Below are 23,306 nucleotides of genomic sequence, written 5' to 3' on the forward strand. Positions count from 1 at the left end.
CATAAAGAGTGTCACTGGCTATGTCACTGAGTTATGCTCACGGATATGTGCCAGCAAAGCACCATGCCTCTCCTCTAAGAGACGTGTGCTCTTGACTAAGTTTTGTACTGTAGTATTTTAAAATTATTTTGTCATTAAAATCAATTTTTGGCACTAGTATGTGAACCATCTTAATGACTTGGTGAATTGCAGGGATATAAATAAATGTTCCTGCAGTGATTAGCTACAGTCCCACGGGGCTTTCTTCCTAGAAAACCAGAAAACCATCATAATTCACAATTCATAAATATTACACTAAGTGGTGGACTTATGTTTTCATGCTGTATTTTGCAATGGTGGCCCTGATCTGCCTTTTAAGTGACAGTGAAGGAACAAGATGCATATTCTGCAGTTTTCCTGTGTTTTCCTGCAGTTTTACATTGCTTTTGTCCTGGAATAAATGAAAACTGGGCCCGGCCCCGCATTAGGACCACAAAATGGCTTTGATCAGAATGCCCTTGTGTCATAGCAGCAGGTCAGCAAGGGCTGGGGTCCAGTTCTGGTCAGTATTTGATGACTTAATCCATTAGCAAGAGCAGTGTCCTCTGCTAATTTGAAGCTTTGTCTATCCATCACAGCTGAAATGCATGGCCCTCCTGGAATGTAAACGTGCCAGCGCCAAACATTGATATACAGGTTTAATCACACATGGCTTAAAAATTAGCTGCCTAAATTAAGGCTGTAGACTTCTTCACTATAGACAAACTGAACTAAGAAAGCATCTTCTTCAGTTTGGGGTTTTGGTCTGCAGAGACCAAAGGAAAGTACAGAAACCGATGTTAACAGCAAAGGAAAGGAGTTTGTAGATACGACTTTTGATTTCTGGTTCCAACTGGTAGGCAGGGTCAAAATTCTTAAGGAACCACAAGTGCCTGCAGAGTTTTTGGAAAAATTTATGGGGGCTGGCATAGTACTGGGAAGAATCAAAAATGAAAAAGCAAAGCAGGGGATGTCTCCTGAAAACAGATCCGTTTGTGTTCTCTGGAAACACCTTTGGAAAAGCTCTGCCTACTGCTATTTATTTAATCAGGTACCTCATGTTAAAAATCCTTGAAAGCAGCATTGGCTACATTAATGAGCTGTTCTGCCTGCATGCTCTGACTTGCAAAGTAAAAGCTCTCATTGAAGTTTATCTGGAAATAGAAGTGGCTTATTAGTGAAGTTCCTTTCCTGCATAGAGAATAACTGCAGTGTTTTGTCTTGTTTCACCTGGGAACTTTTATCCAGGGTACATTTAACATGAGTACAATGTGCTGTTCTGTTTGAATCCCTCAGCTGCTCGGGTTGTTTTCCCAGGTGCCATCACACAAGGATAGAGCAGAAGCAGCAGCTTGGTTGGAAGGGCTGTAAGCCAAGCTGTGCAGTCAGGCTGTGCCCCTGCCCAGTTCCAGGGGCTGCCATCTGCCCACCAGGGACTGGCATCAAAGTCAGCACTTGGCAGAGGCAGGAGGGGCTGCAGCAGAGCGGAGCTTCTCAGGTCCCTCTGTGCTAAGATCTTGCTGATAGCTGCCTGCAGGGCTCGGCCCGCTCTGCCAGTAAGGCGTAAATCACCTACGTCTCTATGTCCTCGATGCTTTGTGGTAAGCTTAAATAATCTGTTCTGCTTTTATGTGCCATCTAGATATGCAAGAACTGTACAGGCTGCTTTGACCGACAGATCCCGTGTGTCTCCCTGAACTGCCCAGTGCTTTTCAAGCTGTCCCGAGTGAGCAGAGAACTATCGAAGGCACCGTACCTCCGCCAGCTCCTCGACCAGTTCTGATCGATCTGTTACGGGATTCCAGGTGCTATTTTGTTTCAGTGTTTACCACACTAGGACTATTGTGCATGGTGCTTTTTCAACTCATCTAGTCCAGGATTTCCATTTTAACTGTCGGGTTTATTATCTGAGGAATAAAACGAACGCTTATCCTAACTAAATTAAAAAAATGCATTTGTTGATCTATGAATAGCTCACTTTTTAAGATGTACAAATTCCTTCTTCCTTTCATGTTTCTAACATACTGTTTTATAATGCTAATGTTGAAATAGCTGTGTGTAACATCCTGTAAATCCATTGCCAAGTAGAAGTCAAGTTTACTTCCTGGAGGAAGGAGCACTGAAACCTCTCGAAACGATAAATCCATTTGTGTGTGTTCTTGGACTGTCAGTATCAAGACGTGTTATTCTATATTATCCATTCACTTTATAATTTTGTCTGCGAAATATTTTGTAAATACACTTTTTTACTTTTCAAACAACTGAGTAAAATAATGTGCAATGACTTTTATACAGATAATTTTAAAGTTGGTTGGTATATCTCCTCCTCAGTTCTGCTTGATTCTGAGTAGATTGTTATTTTGATCAGACTGTGCAAACAAACAGTAGTACCATGTGTAGCATTTTGAAACATTATTTTCTAAAAATCGCTGTCTTGCTTTAGCTATTAATGGGGCATTGTGAGGAACTGTGCAAAGACATTTTTGTTACAAACCTGTGGGACTGTTGCAATACTTTAAATATAAAATTTTATTCCATTTTTGCTTGTTTTGTATAGACATTTCTATTGCTTCTAAATATGCTTAAAATATTTTCTTTCCTTACGTACTGTACAGTTAAATCTTATTTGCCACCATCTTGACAAAATGTGTATTTAGAATATTTGTATAACTGTATAAAATGGAAAAGGAATTATGTGGTCAGTGCATTGTTTTCTAAACTGGAAATCATTTTGTTTTAGAAGTTAATAATGGAAACCATATTAAAGTTGAATAAAATGATATGGTACAAATCTGCACGCTTCTTCCTCTTAACACTCAGTTGCCATTGATTCCCTCATTAGGTACAGATACAGCACTGATGGAATAGGAATGCACAATGCAGTTTCCAGCCTAAGCTTTGGGATGTAGAAACTTCAGTATTGGTTTCTGGAGGCCTTCTCCAAAGAGGATAAAACATTCCCGTTGTTTTCCATTAGCCCAAACAGGGTAAGCTTTACATTTGCGAGTCCAGAGTAGCTTTTAAAAATAGAACAAAACTTTATTTACATAAAGGAACCTGAGTGCCTCCTCCCATTAAGAATTTATTACATTCAAGGTACAAGTCAGTGTTATAAATTCCACATTATACAGTACTACGTAAACCCACCGCAAGCAAAATAAAAACGATGAATATATAATAGAACGTATCCAGATTGCTATGAGCTGCTATGGAAAGGAACCAAAAACCCACCAAGGCACAAACTGTTGCCCACTCTGCATTCCAGCACTGAAGGGTCATTTACAGAACAGCAGTGCAAGCGCCAGCAGTAACTCCTTAGTGCCTGCAGTAACAATCCAGCCTTTGGGAATGAGTCAGGGCTAAATACAAATATTGTTTGATATTTAACTGTAAGAATTTACCATTAAGGCCGGAGGAAATGGAAACATGACCATCCTCAATGCAGTCCTGCTTTTACAGGCAAAAGTGTGAATGACAGAACATTCAGCCATCTCACCGGGATGACCTTCTGGCATAAACAAGGCAATGGGTAATACCCATAAATAACACTTAAGAAGTCCTCCACGGAGCTTAAACACTGCTTTTACCCTTAACTTAAAAAGACACTGTAAATAGCTCCTCACTGTATATGCCAAGAACTGATTCACTTTGAAAATTTAAATTATGAAAACTAATATTCATTTTCTAAAACAGGTCTTGAGAAACACCAAAAATCCAATGAATTAGGAAAGCAACAGCCCTGAGCATCAAGGACATTTAGAGCTGCCATGAGCTGGGCTCAGCATTGAAAAGGTCCCAGGTCTGCTTTCATCTTAAATTGCATTCAACATTTTGTTTTCATTAAGGGGCACCTACTGATTCTAGACACACGTGTTCAGGGGAGATGAGCACAAGCTCTGTATGTATGTGCTATTCAAGTCTGAGACCTAAACTAAGACACCAAGAGCTGTAAGTCCTGGCAAAGACAACTCACAGTTCTACAGTCATCCAGGCAAAGGCTTTCTGGGTATCGTTTCAGCATGATGTTACACACTGCCACTCAGCCAGTCATGGGTTTTAGTTTGGACAGCATTTCTCCATTTGTTGTGATGGCTTTAGTCAGAAACACAAGTAAACATGTACGTACCTGTCTATCCGTGTACAGAGCTATCCACATACATATAATTAACATACGTATAGATGGTTCAAAGACATTAAAGCACATTTCTCAATGGGGCTTTAATCTTCATTTTCTGTTTTTTTCTCTACTTGATTATGTAAAACTTGTTAACTATCCCTGAGAATAATCTTCCTTGCAGAGCATTCAAATTTGAAATTTATTCAGAAATTAGTGTACAAATTGCAAATTATTTTTAGAATCTGCCTGCTTTCAGGCAAGCTTCTTAAACTAAGTTTTTTCTGACAACATGATCTCAGGTATGGGAGGCTCTTAAAATCACTTAAGATTCCCATCAGCAGAAGCCTCCATTGTTCTATTTTTTAACTTGCTAATGACAGGTACTTCTACTTGGATGGAAGCAGCAGTTTTGGTGCATAACCCAGCTGAGACATTCTTTGTGCCTTGCATTCATTCATTTTGCAAACACAGTCAGGAGTCGCTCCGTTGGTTCAGGCCAAACATGTGGATGGCTCTTGCAGCAGGGAGCTGCCCCACACCTCCTGGGTTCCTGATATTGTTTGCCCTACGCTGAGCCCTTCTACCAGAGGATACCTGTGACCTCCTGGGGGCAAAGTACATCTCATAAAAGCAGAGCAGAAGCACAAGCTCCTCCTCTCCCCATAAAACCAACAGGATTTGCCTGTGCTGTCAGATAACACTCCCTATTTTCCAAATACAGAGCAGTTAGTTATTGCAGAGTGCAGGAAGGAAGAGAGAAAAAGAAAACTGTAGGAAATCCAGGCTTAATCTGCACTCTCCTAAGTCGGTCATTCTCTTTGCTAAGACATTTCTTTTATCTCTATTACATGAAACTAACTGAATGCATAAGGCCATTCTTCTGTTGATCAAGTGCTGCCACGTGCAGCCAGAACAGGATTTGGGCTGATGTTCAGAAATATTTACAAAAACTCTAAGCAAAGAAGAAAACCTCTTGTGTAGCAGGTGGAGCAAATCCATACGTTAAAGTGCAGGTTCATGCATTGCATTGGAAGCGTGCATAAATGCACACATGGAAAGAAGAATCAGGCAAACAGGCAATGGCATTTAAATGCCTACAGCAGCAGGACAAGGAGGCCCTTCGACACTGCAGGAGGAAAAAAAGGGAAAAAAAGAAAAAATAATACATTTTCACTACAAATGGATTCATCTTTCTTACTAACTTTTCAGGAGAAAGGAAAAAGCCCTTAGGTTCCAGGTTAAACACGCAGGGGGACAGGAGAAGGAACAAAAACAACTAAAACACACACACTAAACATCCACAGTTCTGTGCTATGTTACACTTAGAGCTCTTCCTTTTGTCAGCATTAAACCTCTTAGCAAAAAAATATTAAGAATAGTGCAAACAACAACAAAACCCAAACAACACAGAAGACCAACCCACATTCTGACCACACAGCTTCAAAAAACAGCAACCTACTAATTTTTGGTTTTCAAGTAGACATGTTGCAGAACTACTGCTTCAGGCTTTGCCATTAGCTGCTGCATCTTTGTTCTTACTGGGAAGGACTCGGTGACACAACCAGACCTGAGGGCTTCCCCCTCCCCACCCAAACAATGAATCTGAACACACAAACCACAGCTTCTCCTCAAGGAGGCACCTGCTGTGTGTCATTACCCAAGGAAAGAAGAGCCAAAGGGCAGCACCCAACTAAGAGAGAGCCAGCAGGCACACTGTACAACTGGACGGGATTATCTGTCTCATCAATAATTCCACCTCATTCTCAAATCGCCGCTGTTACACACTGCTGTGTAAAAACCTTGGCACAGGAAGCCCAGAGAAGATGTTAAACCTTTCAACTGAACCGGCTTACAGTATCATGGCCCCATGTCATTAACACAATTTTATCTAACATATCACTGAATATCTTCTTCATACATTTGAAGATTTCAATGGTAGTGCAGTAATTCAAATCACAAGTACAATCACAGGTACTTAAAGTATTTAGATTTGTCACCACTGGTTAACGAGTAATCAGAGTTAAGCCACACAGCAGATAAATGACACCTTTTGTCCTCGTTCCCATACACCACCATTAAGTGACCCAAAGGCATGGTTACACTCCTAAAAATTCATCTTTCCTTCTGTCCTGTCTTAATGACAGAATCAGACGAGTGTGTGACTGGCCATCAGGATATCCCATTTACATCACCTGAAATTCAACTTCTTGATTCCCTGGTTTGTCACACACCGACCCCCAGTGCAGTACAAACATTTCACAAGCTAAAAAAGTTCAGCACCACAGGCAACAGATTTCTCTCTTTCTGATGAAAACCTTTTGTGACCAGGGAGCTCAGAACAGCACCCTTCACCCACCTCCAAAAAACCAAGTGGTCTGAGCAGCTTCTTCCCAGCTAGCTCACATCACAGCATAAATGACTTAAATGCATGCCTGACATTTAGAAAATCTCTCATGTTTTAGCAGTTTCAGCATAGTCTACAAATTGTATCACATTACTACATTCACATCATTGTGGACTTTCTCTGGGATACATCGCTGCAGACCCCAACTGAGGCAGGAGGAAGGACAGGCAAAGGTGGAAACCTCCTTCTCACTCTGAGAAGATCCTTGAAGCACTTTGAGAACGGCTACAACTCCATTGCTTTTTAGTTAAAAACCCAAAGAGTCAGCTTTTACTCTAATCGTTCTTCTCCCGGTCAACATTCAGGTTTTTTCTCCCAGGGGAGCCGCCAGCTGCCACTGGAGAATCACCCACAGCATCTCCTGGATGTGGCTGGAGGGAGGCTTCCGACGGGGAGCTCCCCGCTGCCTTGAGAGAGGTCTCTACCATAGAGTTTCTCAGGGTATCGTTCATTTCTATTACCTCAAAGTCTGCTTCATTCCACTCTCCTGCATCCTCCTCATCCTCTTCATCTTCGTTAAGCCCCGAACTGGACAACAAAGCCTTCCTGTCCTCGCTTTCACCCATCTCTCTCAAGCCCTCTCCAGAAGCGGTGGCCAATTTGTACATCACAGGAAACAGCACAGCCGTCATTGCCGAAGTTCCCAGAGCGGTGTACATGACCACAGGAACGTGGTGAAACTTCCCCTGCAGGTACCCGACCACTGCAGGAATGCACATCTCCCCCAGAGCAGCACCGACCACGAAGAGAGAAGCTGACTTCCCCTGGATGACCGTGTACTGCTCGATCCAGGAAATGCCACTGGGGAAGATGGTGGCCATGGAGGCTCCGTACACCGCAGTTCCAGCCCACAGCGAAATTGGGTAGTGTGCAAAGAAAGCCAAGGCTGAAGAGGAGACGGCAGAGCCAATGAGGCTCAGCACAATCATAGTGCCGGGGTATAAGCAAGCAGCACAAAATACTGACACCGCTCTACAAACAGCAAACGCGCCCCAGAAGACAGAATTCAAAGCAGCCGCTTCATTTTCTTTCATCTCAGCAAAGACCTTTGCATAAGTAAATATGTAAGAGCCGTAAGTTACCTCCGCTCCCACGTAGCAGAGGAAGAACAGGAAAAGGAGAATAATAAGGGCATGGTGGTATTTGGCAACCTTGCATTTCTGCACAGAAGCCTTTGATTTGTCCCGAACCGAGCTGCTCTTTGAATACAAAATAAAAAAGAAGAAAGAAACAAACAGCAGATAGGTCCCTATGACAATGTAGGACCACAAGAAATCAGCACCAAGATGGTGTTTCAGTGCTAGTGTAGCTGATGCTGTTGATACGGGGCTCAGAATAGACTGGCTTGCATTTTCACCTGCTTGAAAGTCTCTGGGTTCAGAACTTCCCATTGCCATTTTAGCCAGAACTGGAGCCACAAATGCACCCATTGCAAAACTGAAGTGCAAGGCCTGCAAATGCGGTCCGGCCTCTGTTCCCCATGTGTTCAGTGCGAGAACATTGCCACCTGCAGATGGGAGAGAGGAGGATTCATTAGTTTCAACCTCACATCGGGTATTGTTTTAAAAACAGCAATTATGTTATGAGTTCAATTTGCAACAACAGCAGTTTTAGTGAATACAACGTGCAAAATTGTGGTTAAGTGTAATGGTGCATTTGAGAACCTTAATCCCATGTGATTAGCTGTAAGGTAGGAGGGCGTTCACAGCAAGTGGCTTAATCCAACAACAATTGCCCCTCTTTGGCCATTTCTCTGTCCGTGCCCTGTTATGGCTGATGTGATGGGTCTGGCACTGCAGGCCATTCCTCTCTGGAGGCTGTAAACTGAAGATTCTTCAGCACATTGAGCAGCCTGAGGTAGCACCACTGCCGCCTTAGCAGATCAGCAGTCACATCCATCACTTGCAGCAGCTTCAGACCTTTTTGTTTTCTGCTTCTACTTTTCCTAAGCTTCAAAAGCAATAATTGACAGTGCTACGAATCAGCTTCTCACTACACAACATCCCAGGAAACACCACAAACTGCACAAACCTTGCGGGCAGGGCCCATCCCAGCTGTGTTCAAATGGCTCACTTCATTTGCAGAAGCAGAAAGATTTACAGCAATGTTGCTGCAGAAACTAAATTGCAGCACCCTCAGACCAACAACAGTGCTAGAAAATAAGACCCGAGAGAGGCACCTGTAAACTGCCTCTGAGGAGAGTGCAGGAAAATAAGGACAGAAATCAAGTCCCACCCCTGCCACCCATCTCTAACACAGCTCCATTACATCACTGCCATGGTCTCGGTTCCTCCTGCTCCTGCTGGGAACAAAAGTCCCAAAGCTGAATAAATTTTCACTGAAAGCCCACAGGACTGTCCTATATGAAACATTTTGAAGCCAAAGGCCAAGTACAGTGATCCTACCAGAAGCTACAAATATACCTCTGCACTCACATCCTTCTGCACATCCTATGCTGTGCAAAATCACCTTTTTTTTTGTTTGTTTGTTTTTGCTACAAGGTCCCACAACAGGCTCTTCTAACATTAACAGAGCCCTCTCAAACTGAACACAGCCATGACCAATGGTTCCCATGAAGCCATCATTCCTCTGTGCTGCCCACCAGCCACGCCATTCCAACCAAGCCCTCAGTCTGGATACTTCAGAGGTGTTTGGATAGAGAGGAGACCTGAAATGCTCACAGCAGCAGACTGTGCTGCCTCAGCCATGCCCAAAGAACTGATTTCTGTGAGAAGTTCCTCCCCATACCTCTGGTATAACCAACCCTTCCAGCCACATCAGCAGACTTCTGCTTTGCAAATTCATCCTGCACAGCATCTCCCTCCAGTAAGGAGCCTCCACTAAGAAACCTTACAAGCACAGGTGTTTATTTGTTCCATATTTAAATGAGGCTGGCCAAGGGCAGCACATGTGCCTTAATTCAGGGAGACTGATGACATAGCTCTGTAAGCCAAAGATGGTAGAATATACCTGCTATGAATCCCCAAACTTGGTCCGTCCAAGCTGAGGTCACCAGCTCTCCCATAACACCACTGGCAGAACCTTCCTCTCAAACACCCAGGGTTGCATAGGATTAACCTAGTTCCATCTGACAAACCAGTTACTAATGAACAATAACCCAACTAGCTTCCCACAGAGGAGTAAATTCTAAGAGAAACAATGTTTAAAGAGCACATGGCATTTTTTTTTTTTAAGCCTGTAACTACCCACCAAAATGCATATCGATCTGTTCAGGGAAGCAAAGGATACTCAGCTCTCTCATACAGAAGCGTTGTTAGAGACACATATAGCAATGCCTCAGGACCAGAATAACCCACCAGGCATCCTGGCCAGATAAAACAGCTCCTCTCTTTTAATTCAACTGTGCACACTGAAGCAGGCCAAACTCACTTCTATACAGCTGTTTACAAGGGTGGATAGTGATAGGACAAGGGGGAATGGTTTTAAAATGAGGCAGGGGAGGTTTAGGTTAGATATTAGGAGGAAGTTTTTCCACACAAAGGGTGGTGACAACACTGGAACAGGTTGCCCAAGGAGGATGATGTGGATGCCCCCTGGAGGCATTCAAGGCCAGGCTGGATGTGGCTCTGGGCAGCCTGGTCTAGTCTTCTGCACATAGAAGGGGGGTTGAAACTAGATGATCATTGTGGTCCTTTTCAACCCAGGCCATTCTATGATTCTACGATTCTCAGCAGAACTGTCACCTGTGGGTTTCCAGTTCATTCAGTGAAGGAACCACTGGAACAGGCAGTCACTCACCCGTGTCAAGAACTCCCATGGCAGCTCCAATGAGCGACATCAAGGCAGTGAGCAGCAGAGATCTCTTACACCACGGTATGGCAAAAAGACCGCCTGTGGTTCCAAGCATGGATAATGCTGGAAAGGGTAAAAAGCAAACAAATAAAACACAAATACTACAGTTACCACTTCAATTGCAAAACATTTAGCAAACTAAGAAATAAAAATACATTTATCATTACTCAAGTTACAGATAATCCTAATACATGCTGTAACCTCATTACCTGAATATGTGAATAGCAGAGGCAGCCAGAAAATTCAACAGGATGATTTTGGAAGAAATGATTTTAGTGAGAATGAGATGTTTCATTTTTCATTTTGCTAAGGCTTAATTTGCAAATAGGGCACCATCTGCTGCTAAGTACTTAGTATGCCAATTATCCCCAAGAAGCATTTTTCTGCAAACTTTTGAGTTAAAAGCATTACTTTAACACAAAAAAAATAGAAAATGTTTTGAGCAAAGTGTCATTTTTATTGAGAACCACAGAGCATTATATTTGGCCCCACTTCAAAACCACTACCTAAAATCTTGTGAAGTGAGGCTCCCTACTGGCTAAGGGGCACTCTGTATAAAAACGTGGACTCTCATTTTTATTTTCTTCTCATGTCAGCAGTGTATTCCAATATATATTGGAATATATTCCTGATATCTGCAGTCTTCAGAAACAGAACTACAAGGTTTCTCACCATAAATTTAGCAACAATTTCCAAAAGAAAAGAAAAAAAAAAAAAATGCAGAGCCCAAGAACTTCACCGAGATACCTGATATTCCTGCCCCGGTGTAACCTGCAAGGAAAGCACAGTGAGCTGCACAGGGAAAAGGCTACAGAGGGGAGGTGCTAAATACAGCTTCCCCAAGGCGTCTGTCAGAGCAGAAAGTGGCTCCTCAGCCAGTTTTCAGCTGTCCAGATTTTCACCTGAAGACCAGTGCTTAAAAGCTTCCTTGACTGAAGCATTCAAGATCTGCACAGCAGCAGAGTTTCAACAGCTGGAAGGTGGGAGCCAAAACCCTCAGTCAGCCCTCAGACGACAGAAACATGAGGCAGTTCAGTAGTTCGGATTGTGTTTCTGCTCTAAGTGCCATCAAACCAGAAAGAATTTGGAGACAAAATGTATTTTCCAAGCATTACTGACAGACAGCTATCCTGTGACACATCAGGAAGACAAGCAAATCCTAAAATGCTTCAAGTTCACGCTGACTTTCAGGGGTGTATTATTTTCATCATAGGAGGTAAAGTCTCAGATGTCAGATATAATCCACTCTGCCCTTGCCAGATACACAAGGATCAGCAAGCTGAAGGGAAGGCAGTTTACATGTGATCTGGAGCAGAGAATAAAGAACAGGGAAGAGGATAAATAAAGCTGCAAGATACGTATAACAAGAGCAAATAAAAGGAACTGGTCTGGAGAGGGGAAGGTAGGGAGAGGAGAAAAACAGACACTGTATGACGTGACTGCACATGGCAGCAGGAGATAGGCCAGTGGGGATAAGGAGAGAGTGGTTCAAACACAAGCGATGGAAAACTATTCTCAAAACGAGCCCTCAAAACAAGAAAAGTTCTGTGCTTGGGGTTGTATGAATCCACTCAGATAAAGGAAGGGAGGAATGAGGAGATGGAGGAGCGGGAGGGGAAGGGTTAGGAAAGGGATGAGCAGCACTGCTGGCAGCTGTACGGCCCTGCTGCGCCAGCACAGGTCTGAGCGCAGGAGGAAATCCACGTGTGCACAGGAAACCATCAGGACCACAACCACTGCTCCTACAGAACCCAAACACTGCCACAGGTAGGCAGCAACCCAGCAGAATATTTCCAAACTCAGACGGGATACAAAGTTTTCCATTTTAACTAAGCTGTAATTGGATTAAGGCTGCCCAGCCACAGCCTCAGTGCTTTTGTGCAGTGAGGACAGACAGTTCCGCTGAGCTTTAGCGAAAGCACCAGTCTGACTCTGCTTCTCCCACGCAGCCCTGCAAGTAAGAAGCCAAGCCAGTCCCACCTGCCTCATTTGCGTACTTCCTAAAGCCCTACAACACAGGGCCGTGCGCTGCAAGAGTGTGGATTACAGGGAAGGGAAGCCCAACGTGCACGGGCTGCACTTCCACCTCCCGGCAGCCCGTTCTGCAGCCGCAGGGCACAGCGGAGCCGAGCGAAGCCCCAGTGGCGCTCGCTGACCACGGCCGCCCCCCGAGCCGCGCTCACCGAGCAAGAGGTGCGCGTTGACGTGGTCGAAGAGGATCCCGCCGAGCACGGAGCCGCCCAGGTAGCCCAGCGAGCGGCCCACGAAGATGTAGTAGATGTCGGTGACGTTCTTGTGCACGTTGTCGGCCAGGTTCTGGAAGGTCGGTCCCAGCACGGCGATGCTCGTGCCCTGCAAAACAACGCCGAGGGCTGCATCGCCGGGCCGGGCCGGGCCGGATCCCCCTAACCCGCCCGGCCGGTGTCACTCACCAGCCCCAGGAAGGCCGCGCACAGCGCCGCGGAGATGCACCACCGCAGCGCCGCTCCCTCCCCGCACCGCCGCCCGCCGACCACGGCCACCTCCGCGTGCGGCGCGGCGGAGGGGCGCGGTCCAGGTCCCGGTCCGGGCCCCGCCGCCGGCTGCCCCGGGCCGGCGAAGCGGACGTGCTTCTTACGCTCGGCGCCGGCCATGGCTCCTAGCGGTGCGGGCCGGCACGCACGGCCGCTCGGGCCCGCGGGGAACCCGGAACCGTAAGCCCCGCCCCGTCAGCTCGCGGCGCGGCGCGGCGCGACGCGGGGGAAGCCTACAGCTCCCGGCGGGCTTTACGGCGCGCGGCCCCGACCGGGCCCGTTCCCATGGAGACAGCGCTCCGCTACGCGTACAAAATGGCGCCCGAGGCGCGAGGCGACTCCGCCCACAGAGGGCGGGCCGGGCTCCAGGTACGGGCGGGGTGTGCTGAGATACGGTACGAGCAGGGCAGCCTTGCGTGTCTGCGGAGGGAATAGGCTGGGGAGGAGCGTTATGGCGGCTGCAGCTCCTCACAGGGGGCGGAGGGGCAGCGCTGAGCTCTGCTCTGTGTGACAGCGACAGGGCCTGAGGGAACGGCATGGAGCTGCGTCAGGGGAGGAGCAGTGGGGGTCAGGGACAGGGTCTGCACCAGAGGGCACGGAACGGGATGCACAGGGCAGTGGGCACGGCCCTGAGCGCCGGAGTTCAAGGAGAGCTGGAATGCTGCATGGCAGCTACAAATGGTGGCTATAAATTCTCTCTCTCTGCTTTTTTTTTTTTTTTTTTTCCTTTTATCTCTAGTGCCTGAGAAAAATGCAGTCTGTCTTTTCCAAGAACACTTAGCTGTGCTATCTCTCTGCCTGTAGTGTATTTGCAACCTCTGTGACCATCTGCAGCCTCTGGCAGTTTTTTTAAAGGCTGTTATTACTGCACTTGCACAATGCAATCATGCAGTACTGTTCTAATTATATTCAGGAGTCAAACAGGAGGGGCCTTATGAAAGCACAAGTTCCCTTTTCTTATCAAGCAGCATTTACAATCTTCCAGGGAAAGCTGTACTTCTTGTTACTGACTGATCCAATTTATGGTCCTTTATCTCCAAGTCAGGGTCAGTGGCACCCAAAGGTTTCTTCGGTGCTTATCAGAATGCTGTGAAAGCTCTTCCTCTGGGAGGTCAGCCTGTGTGCCTGGCATTAATCGTACACACATCCCTCGGGTGCTCCAATGAGCTGCAATCTCTAAGAGCTCCTTGCTGACATACAAGCAAAGTAAAGAAGAAATGGTGCAAAACTTAAGTATTTCCTCTGATCTTACTCAGGGGCTGGAAAACAACAGAAGTGTAATAATTAAACTTCTGAATAAGTAAAAAAAAAAAAAAAAAAAAAAAAGCAGCTTGTAATTCATTAGTAACTTTTCTTATAAAAGTTTTTATTTTTAGTGCTCAGTCTGCCTCTCCTGGATGACCAAAACCAAGATCTTGGATCATTTGAAGACATAAAGCTTTGCCTTACTGATCAAAGGTCATTGGCATCATTGCTGTGTGTAAAGCAAGGGAGAGCTGTGACTTGTGCTTGCGTACTCTCAGCATGTGCACTTCTCCATACAAACCTGACCGAGTGCAGCTACACCACGCTTTAACAGCTCTCTTTATACCCAAGGAGCATAATAAGCACTCGCTGAATGCAGCAGAGGGCTGCTTTTGGTGTTTTTGAAGAGACTATTTATTTTTTTTTACAGAATTTCTCTAGAATTAATTTGATCTGCTCTCACTGTGCTATTTTTATGCACTGGGTCAGACAAAACAGTTGCCTATTTATTTATTTTTAAACTATGTTATAACTGATATCGGGCTCTGAAGACAACTTAGCACAAGAGGTCTCTTTGTCTGCAGCGATGAATGTGCCCTGTCATGCCTGGCAGTGCACCAAGGTGTACACACATGTACGTAGGGTCTCCTCATGGCTTACATTAAGACATCTGTGTAAATCTGCTCTGCGTGTTCCGAGCAGCTCATGGGTTTTTTAAAGCACTCTATAGGTAGGCAGTATTTGGAACGTACAATAGTACACTGGAAAATGTGCAAAAGTATTTGTAATGTATTCCATAAGGAGACTTCTGCAGAGAAGTGTGTTGGTGTGTTTTGTACTTACAAAGAGGTTTTGTACACAGCGACACGTGGGCTCTTAGGAAAAGGTTTCAGACATCTTTTTTTCAGATTTTCATCTGACATACAAGTAGCCTAGAGAATAAGCCCGGAATGAATAGGAATGTTTTCCCAATAGCATCAGCTTTGTTTCTGGAAGAAAAGGAAATATTTGGTGCTGCTACAAAGGGAAGGCGAGTGAAACTCCTGTGATGTACTGGAGCTGTCAAATGAGGAAACACCTCGCGCTGCCAAGGTGAGTTGAGGTGAAAGTGGTGGCAGGCCAGGACGTGATCAAAGGTCTTCTGAATTGCACTGGCAGTTCTTGAAGCCAAACGTACCCATTTATTTATTTATTTAAACGTCACAAGTTTGTTCTACCCCTTTCCCTCCCTTCCTCAATTTTGCTTCTTCCTGTTGTGAACGTAACAGTTTAGCAAAGTTTGACGTTAAAACCCCAGCATGTAAAATGAAGCAGACAGAATTGTATGAAGCATGCCCAGCTGGAAGGTGGTAGTTCAGGTGTACAGAGCCCTGGTTTCAAATTGGAGTGTTGGTGCCATTAGAAAAAAAGTGCACTGCACTAAATACTGATGTAGGGGCAGTCAGATCACACTGGTAATGAAAGCTGCAGGGCCGGACTTTAATACAAAAGGCTGCAGCTGAGATTCAGTATCAAAATGTAACACAATTCCTTTAAAACACAGAATTCCTTTTAAAAAATTAAAGGTTGTGCAGAAAAATGGGACTGAAAAATGATACATGCAGTAACAAATGGGGCACTTAAAAACTACCATCTTTATTCAGGGTAATTTGAGATTGGTCACAATTATTATAGCAAAATGAAAGACATCAGACAATGTTGGGTTTTTTTCTCTTTCAACCTTTCTAACAATGCAGAATCTTAAAGAACGGAGTTAAGGCTGGCAAAATGTGCATCTTTTAATATTCAAAACAACATACAAAAGAGGAGGTCTATAAAGACAGCGAAACACGTCAGTGTTACCAGTATTAGCACACATTTCAGTATAAAATCACTCAACGCAAAGTTCTGAAACATTTAAAATGTTGACACAATATATAGAAAAGGCTAAAAGGCATACTGAAAATATGCCAGCATTAAAAGAAGCTTACTGTCTGGAACTGTAGTGGCGCTATGCTTGTCAACAGAGATGTGTAAATCAAATTATTTTCTCAGTCACATCCAAGTGCTGCAGCTCCTGTAGTTAAATGCAGACCATGTATGCCCCAGCTAAACTACATGGTATTACCTACGTGCACACATACATGCACACTCTCCCTAGCAGACGGTTGGTTCCAACAGATGCACTGAGGTGCCTGATGTCAGCTCCCACGGTGGGATCCCGATCCCATAGGGTCCCACGAGCTGAGCAGGGTTGCCAGCACAGTGCTTAAACTCACCCATCAGGATGATTCCAGGGTAGTAGCAGTGATTTCTGTCCTGAGATTCTCCAGTCAAGGCCACAAGGATGCATCTCCTGTTCCTCTGGCATGTACTCCCTGGTGCGAGCAACTGAGCAGGGCATTTTTGCTTTCAAACTGTGGTGTCTATATTTTATACATTAAGAATGTGATCAAAGCCTTCATCTATGGGTGGGCAGCTCAGTATTCTGCTGGGCTGCCTCAGCCTCCTCTCCCACTCCATGAGAATGCTTTCTCCATCAGGCAATGACTGCTCAAAGGTTTAATGCAGGGACAAGGTATAAGAAGCACTATCCATACACAATAGGATGTGCATTGGCTTTGAAAATCCAGTATCTTCAGTGAGAATTTAGGAAGGTACATATCCAGACATAATGCGTGAGGATCCAAGAGAAAAGCATCAAATGCTTACCTCACCTGATCCCAAACAGACCCTCACATATGATCACAGAACAGAACTCGTGGCAATGCCACCTTTGACTCTACAATGGAGAAAGGTCCATGAAGAGTCCCTGGAAATAAGTAGAAATTTTGAATGGTAAAGAAGGCATTTGAGATCTTTGATACTTCAACAGTCTACAAGTACATAGCCAGAAGAAATCCAACAATAATTTTTATAAATTTTGCTTTGTATATTGTTGGATAGCATAGATGAAAATAAGAATATGAAGACTTGGCACGATTTCAGACTCCTTGCTGAACAGATTTAAGAAGATTTCCAAGGACCTCAATACCTACCAAGAGGGCATCACAACTGTCAGCCATATAAACCATCAAACCAAACCCTCGTTCAAAATCAGTTTTGCTTTTGCGATCCAGTGTATGCAGTCACAGCACAGAGTAAGACTACAGATTGAATCATAAATGAAGCTGTTTCTGCCCAGTATTTTCTAGCTTACCCTGAAAGTACCTGATGGAAAAAAGGAAGAGGATTATTCTGTTTATATGATGAGACAACAATATATATGAAAGCACAAACTTCTTAAGAGAGGGATACATCTGCATCTCAGAATGATTTAAGGGTTTCTGTTGAACAGAAGCAGTATTTTCATTACAGAATCCATCCCCAACAGGAATAGCTCTGACACACATTACATCATCAAAATGAGAGTTCAATAGATTCAATAGATTCCCAGGCTTCCACACCTAAAATTAAATGTAATTACAAAAAATTTACATTTATTCAGATGAAACAAAATAAAATACTTGGTGCTTTTTCCTCCCAATTTTCAAAATAACAAACATTTCTACACCATGCTGTCATTTTTTCTAAAGTGTACCAACCAGCTGCTGTTTGTGATGGACATTTATCTGTTATTTTTTGAAAGGGGAGATGGATTGGCAGTCTCACTTTCACAGCCTCAGGGCACTCACTATGTCTATATGCAAGTTTCTCAACGCTTAATTAGTCTCACTGCCAACAATCTGAATTTTACTTTCATTTTGACTGCTTCTTGTCTAATTTTAGCATGCAATCCTCTCACAAAGCTTCTGTCTAATACAGACTTTTTTCTACTGGACATTCATTTCCCCAGTAGACGTGAGCTGGCAGTAAAGATGCTATCAGAATTCTCGTGCATTCATTTTTTTAAAAGCCTTTTCCGAAATCTCATTTTTTGGAAGTCTTTTCAGTTGCAGCACCGTTGTAAAACAAGCACTGGCATCAGCAATAGGTTCAGTATTCCGACAGCAGCGCACCAACTTAACTTCACGAGTCCTACCTCTGCATCCGCCGCCTGATTTCAGCATTTGTTTCTGATATTGCTCTGGTCATTGCTATGTGATCATTCCCTCTGAGTTCCCTTCCCAAGGCCACTGTTTGGGGTTTTTGTTTTGTTTAGTTTTGTTTTAAATGCAATTGATCTGGGGAAGATAATTCACATATTTAGTTAGTCAAATATGAACATTTGAATTTTTGCGTAGGGATACATTTTGAAAGGGTCTAACAATAATTAATCCATATTAGTGTTACATTCTTTCTGTAACATTTATAAATCTTAACAGCACTTGCTTTATATTCTCTCCTGGCTATTTTATATATTCAGAGCACCAAGTCAGGAAGGTGCCACAGTTACATCAAGATGTCTCATCATGACAGTTTCAAGTCACACTAATGCTAAAAAGCAGCTTTAACTGTTGTTACAAACTCCCAAAGCTACAACACATGAAATGTAAGACTCATGGTGAATATTCATTTGTCATAAAGCAAAAGGAAACGAGAGGTTTTTAATCACACTTAATCAGCAGAATCCATTGCACGGCCCACACACGCGGCAATGCTGGAAAACACCGTCTGCAGAGATACGCCAGACTGGAACAGCATGAGCTGCTGTTATCGCTTCTGGACTAAAGGCAGCATTTGGTACTTGCTTTAATTAGCAATGCTATTAATGTTCTAATGAAATTCTCGTGAGTACTTGGGACGTGGAGAAGCACAAGTCCCAGCGAAGCCAAAGGGACGGCTGCTGTAAGGATTGTTTTCCACCTCTAAGTCCCGCTTATCTACTCCATTAACTTTGTAAATCCAATTCCTTCCAACATTCCATGTGACAAGAACTGAAATTCTACAATACAAACAAAGTATCAGTGCTGGTCTTCGATAATTGGGATGCTGTGTGTGATTCCATTTAAGACTTCTTTAAGCTGATAGATGTAAACATTTCAAGTAATAGCACTGCTAATAGAGTGTTTCAGATCACAAGCGTTCGTGGGCTTTCTTGGCAGTTTACTACAATGCTGAAAAATAGAAAAACAACAGAAATAGAAGAGACATTAAGTGATATAATTTTAAAACAATATCTCTCTGTGGTTCACATAAAGAACAGGCACTGCCACTTATAAAAACTGCATTTCAGGGTGCACTTTGTCTTCAGATTGCATTCAGTTTGCTCTTTGCTATGACACTCCTGAAGACTACAGAAATGCTCAATGGACTTGACGTCAAGAATATTCAGGCATTCCCACTGCACCATTCATCCATACCCACTGAAAAGCAATGCGCTTGGAAGTGTTTTTTAAGATAAACTGTGTTGTTTTCATCTGAAAGTATCATGTTTTCAAATACTTTTCAGAGGAGATATCCAGAAATACACGCCTGACAAACAGTACATAATACCTAAGAACACATAAGCAATCAGGACATACTTTAGTATGATAAGCAACCAATAGGACATGCAAAGACATTTCTTTATGTCTGAATACAATACAGAGCTGTGAAGACCTAAAATAAAGCTGCATGTTTACTTAGTGCAAATATGTTGTTGAGCGTTGTTTTAATAGCTCCCCTTTATTTCCACATCTCAAGAACGATTTCATATTATTGCACTTAGGATCTATCTTTAAAGCTGTCTCAGTTTTAAGGAGAAAAAAACCAAAAACCTAAATCAAAACCACCATCAGGAATTGTGACGCTTAGGTGAAAACATTACATACACATCAATAGTTTTGTGTTACCAAAAAGTATCAAGAATCTGTAATTCAGCAGCTGTACTTCCAAATGCGTTTGCATTCTAAGCTCAGTTTGTGCATATCCAAAACCTGGTTCCATCCAAAATGTCATCTCTTTGTTCAGGCTACTATGAAAAGGTGAATCAATGCAAAAAGTGAATGATTAAACTGAGCCATCTGGGGGTTTTAGAGAAAACAAAACAGATGTTTAATAATTTAACTTTGTAATGCTAAATGATTTCAGCGAGAGCGAAGGGAATCTAAAATATGCATATACATAGAATCATAGAATCACCAAGATTGGAAAAGACCTCAAGATCGTCAGGTCCAACCATCCACCTACCACCAATATTTCCCCACTAAATAGAATCATGATACTGAATTCTGAAAGACTGTAAAACAGCACAAGAAACTTCAAAAATGAAATCAGTTTTAAGAACTACTAAATGCTCCAGTATAAAACATCCCTGGGTGTGCCTGCATTGAGTGGAGCACACAAGTTATTGAGGAATCCTGGGTCATTGAACCAAACACAGCTTCCATATTTCCGAGAAATACATTCTGATGAATTAGAAAAATATTCTCTTCACACACAGAATCACTACACATGTACACACTAATGTTACAAAACTTCAAATACTCTGAAAACGTGGCTTGAAATCAAACTCAACAACTCATCAAAATAAGTTCAATGGTATAAAAGATTCTTAAAGCAGTTTTGCAATTTCAGCAGTTCAGAACATCTTTAGTATCACGTAGTATCTTCAGCCAATAAGTAGAAATGTAGCTTTGGTAGAAGAAAGTCCATCTTGTATAGGAAAAGAAAGCATCAAACACCTGATTCCATTTCTTTGACTGGCTTTTCCGCGGCATCTGACACCAAAGTGCTTTCATTTTCCAGCATTTTCTCAGTAGTTTCTCCATCAACAGTTTTTGCCCTTTCTTTCAACTTATGTCGTTCGTGGACCCAGGGGATGATGCACAATATCGCTCCGCCGATAAGTGGGGGGACTCCAGCCAGGTAGAATGCCACATCGTAGGTACCGAGGCGATCACGAAGCAAACCTGGAAAGACAAAATAAAATCACTACAGTGATGCTTTTGGAATATACAAAAATCACGTATGTCTGAAGCAAACTTTTCAAAAGTCCAGTAAATCAATAACCCAGAAGCATCGTATATTCTGGAGCTCAGATAGAAAAAATCCGATGTAAATGCAATGCATATGATATAGGATCAGACAATTTAGCAACTATAGAAGCCTATTTACAGCTACAGACCATATTTATTCTCACCTGCAATGGGTGGACCAACTGTCATAGGTATTGACATGAGTCCAAGGAGAAATCCTATGGCCTGGGAGACATCCTGAGCCCCAACAAGCTCAAAGGCAATAGGAGCCATAATGCAAATGAAACACCCATCAAACAGGCCCATGAAGAGACAGACAGCAATGAGACCTCCAAAGACGTGGCACACTGGAATCATCATCGACATCAAGCCAATAAAGAAGAATGATGTCACCTAAACATGACCAAAGAAGAATATAAAAACATATTGCATCAAATCAGCCAAAATAACTGGAAGAGATGAGCTTTCTTGCATACGTGGACAATTCATATTTACTTAAAAATAAATAAGCACACATTACCACTATTAGAAATTAAAAAGCAAATAAAACAAACACTTGGAACTGTCATAATATGCAATTAAAGAGATTCCACAGCTTGTTTCTCAATTTTCCCAGAGCACACTTGTACCCACAGGTACTGTGTAAGGGCATCATTTCCTGCACACCAACATTCCGTGCAAAATTGCTTCTACACTCTTTTCACAAAGAAAACCCATAAAGATATTAAAAAGAAAAAATCATATAACTAAAATGCAATGTGATTAGACTCCTCACTGTTGTAATTTTAGTAACAATATCAGTGCTTAGAGAGGGCACCTGAAAGTCTCATTTCAATTTTTCCATAAAAAGGCATCTTGCTGTATTTCTATCGCCGTTTATCTTTGCATATTTTTAATCTTCTAAGATCATAAGCTGTGAATTTCATTATTGCTATTTGCAGTAAATTAAAGGAATAAATCCATCTTTCCACAAATGAAGCAGAAGTCATTTCAAAGAAAATCAAAGGAAGTTTTGCTTACGCACCATTCTTATATCAGCATGGAAACCCAATGCCTCACCTTTCCAAACAAGGCACACACACTATGCATTGCTCACCCATAGAACAAGAAAAACAAAGTCACTCCCAGACATCACAACTTTTTGAACAGTAAGTGACATCAAATAAATGAGTTGATTACGAAAAATCTTTGAGAAGACACCTAGATGAGAATTTTCAGGACAATATAGAAATTACCTTTGGGCACTGTAATTTATTTAGCATACTAAGGAAAACATTTGAAGTATTGCACAGAGATAGGAACTACTGGAGAACTGGGCTTCTTATAGGAATTTAAGGGTAGAAGTGAAGAAGTTCTCAGTTCTCTGTATTCTGATACATAAAATACAAATATTAAGATGTATTTATAACCAAGAAATTATATAGTTATATATAATCTAAACAAGATGCTATTGACCAGGTTAGTCACATTATCATATTAAGATTACACACAGCACTAAAGCCAGAATCTCTATGCTTTACCTGGAAGAGGCAGAATGTATAATTTTAGTAGTAAAGATATCATTTACAAAGCAAAATCCAGCAAAAGAGCTCTTTAAGGAGCACAGAAAGAGAAAGCTGAAGGTTGATTTTACTGGACAGAGCTCTTGTAAGTTGTTCAACTATAAGAGAACACAGTTCTAAGAGGAAAGAACTTTCATCTGCATTGGTTCTTAAATAGTTTTGCACAAGATAAGGTGATTGTATGAACTGTAGGGTGTCCCAGAATAACACCTGTGAATATTCACTTCCCCTCCAAAAAACACTCATTTGAAACAGGAGAGCTGAAGATGAAGAGAGAGAGCTTTGCATGTTTTTCCTCCCTTAAAATCTGGTGAAAGCAATGTTACTTAAAAGCAACAGAATTCACGTTTTAAGCAGATCTCTGGTCTTTCTGTTCCATCCAGCAAAAAGAATAAAAAGACTTGCAGAGTTTTACTGCAAGTTTGACGTGTATTTCACAAAAATAATGGAATGTATCTGTGCTTTGTAAATCATGTAACACCTCAATGCTATCTTTTCACTTTTCAATTTAATATTGAAATTTCCTAAGACTGTAACAATACGTACTGACTCAATCTAAATCAATGAGATTAGACTCCAGGCTCTTTCATCAGAGAGTCTAAATGCATGCAACTATGGCAACAGACACTTCAGAAAGTTGGTTCTTTCTCAATTATTTTTGCTCTGAATAATGTAGTACAGAGAATAGCCATCAGATGTCTCCCTTGTTACTTCTCATTTTTTAAAAAAACAACAAAACAAGAACACTCAGGAGTTGGTAACATGCAAGTTACAGCT

General features: G+C 42.6%; 3 protein-coding genes and 1 long non-coding RNA gene across 4 annotated transcripts in view; 2 read left to right on the forward strand and 2 right to left on the reverse strand.

The window, feature by feature from the left end:
- The window catches only part of REV3L (REV3 like, DNA directed polymerase zeta catalytic subunit), a 114,587-nt gene extending 111,778 nt beyond the window's left edge, over positions 1-2,809 (forward strand). The window contains exon 32 of the mRNA XM_085217468.1: positions 1,661-2,809. Coding sequence (XP_085073594.1) covers positions 1,661-1,801 — 141 coding nt within the window. The 3' untranslated portion in view covers positions 1,802-2,809. The remainder of the gene's footprint in view (positions 1-1,660) is intronic.
- Positions 2,810-3,032: 223 nt separating this feature from the next.
- SLC60A2 (solute carrier family 60 member 2) lies at positions 3,033-13,169 on the reverse strand. Its single transcript, XM_085217469.1, has 4 exons — positions 12,785-13,169; positions 12,536-12,704; positions 10,299-10,415; positions 3,033-8,046 (listed from the first exon to the last, which is right to left on the reverse strand). The coding sequence occupies exons 1-4, from the start codon at positions 12,983-12,985 to the stop codon at positions 6,815-6,817; spliced, it is 1,719 nt and encodes a 572-aa protein (XP_085073595.1). The 5' UTR covers positions 12,986-13,169; the 3' UTR covers positions 3,033-6,814.
- Positions 13,045-18,535, forward strand: LOC109366449 (uncharacterized). The gene is made up of 2 exons (XR_014881442.1): positions 13,045-13,234; positions 15,086-18,535. It is a non-coding gene; the product is annotated as an uncharacterized LOC109366449 (long non-coding RNA).
- SLC16A10 (solute carrier family 16 member 10) overlaps positions 15,722-23,306 on the reverse strand; it is a 66,696-nt gene continuing 59,111 nt past the window's right edge. The window contains exons 5-6 of the mRNA XM_085217470.1: positions 21,132-21,360; positions 15,722-20,901 (exon numbers count right to left, since the gene is read on the reverse strand). Of these exons, the coding sequence (XP_085073596.1) occupies positions 20,666-20,901; positions 21,132-21,360 (465 nt within the window). The 3' untranslated portion in view covers positions 15,722-20,665. The remainder of the gene's footprint in view (positions 20,902-21,131; positions 21,361-23,306) is intronic.

This window comes from Meleagris gallopavo, chromosome 2 (assembly GCF_905368555.1).
Source record: "Meleagris gallopavo chromosome 2, MGAL_WU_HG_1.1, whole genome shotgun sequence".
In the NCBI taxonomy this organism is placed as follows: Eukaryota; Metazoa; Chordata; class Aves; order Galliformes; family Phasianidae; genus Meleagris; species Meleagris gallopavo.

Excerpts from the sequence above, each read along its gene's own strand:
- SLC60A2 (XM_085217469.1), bottom strand. The coding sequence starts at position 12,985 with ATGGCCGGCGCCGAGCGTAAGAAGCACGTCCGCTTCGCCGGCCCGGGG. Across the intron at positions 10,416-12,535 it reads CAACGCGCACCTCTTGCTCG|CATTATCCATGCTTGGAACC; the intron begins GTGAGCGCGGCT and ends TACCCTTTCCAG. Across the intron at positions 8,047-10,298 it reads CATGGGAGTTCTTGACACGG|GTGGCAATGTTCTCGCACTG; the intron begins GTGAGTGACTGC and ends TCCCATCTGCAG.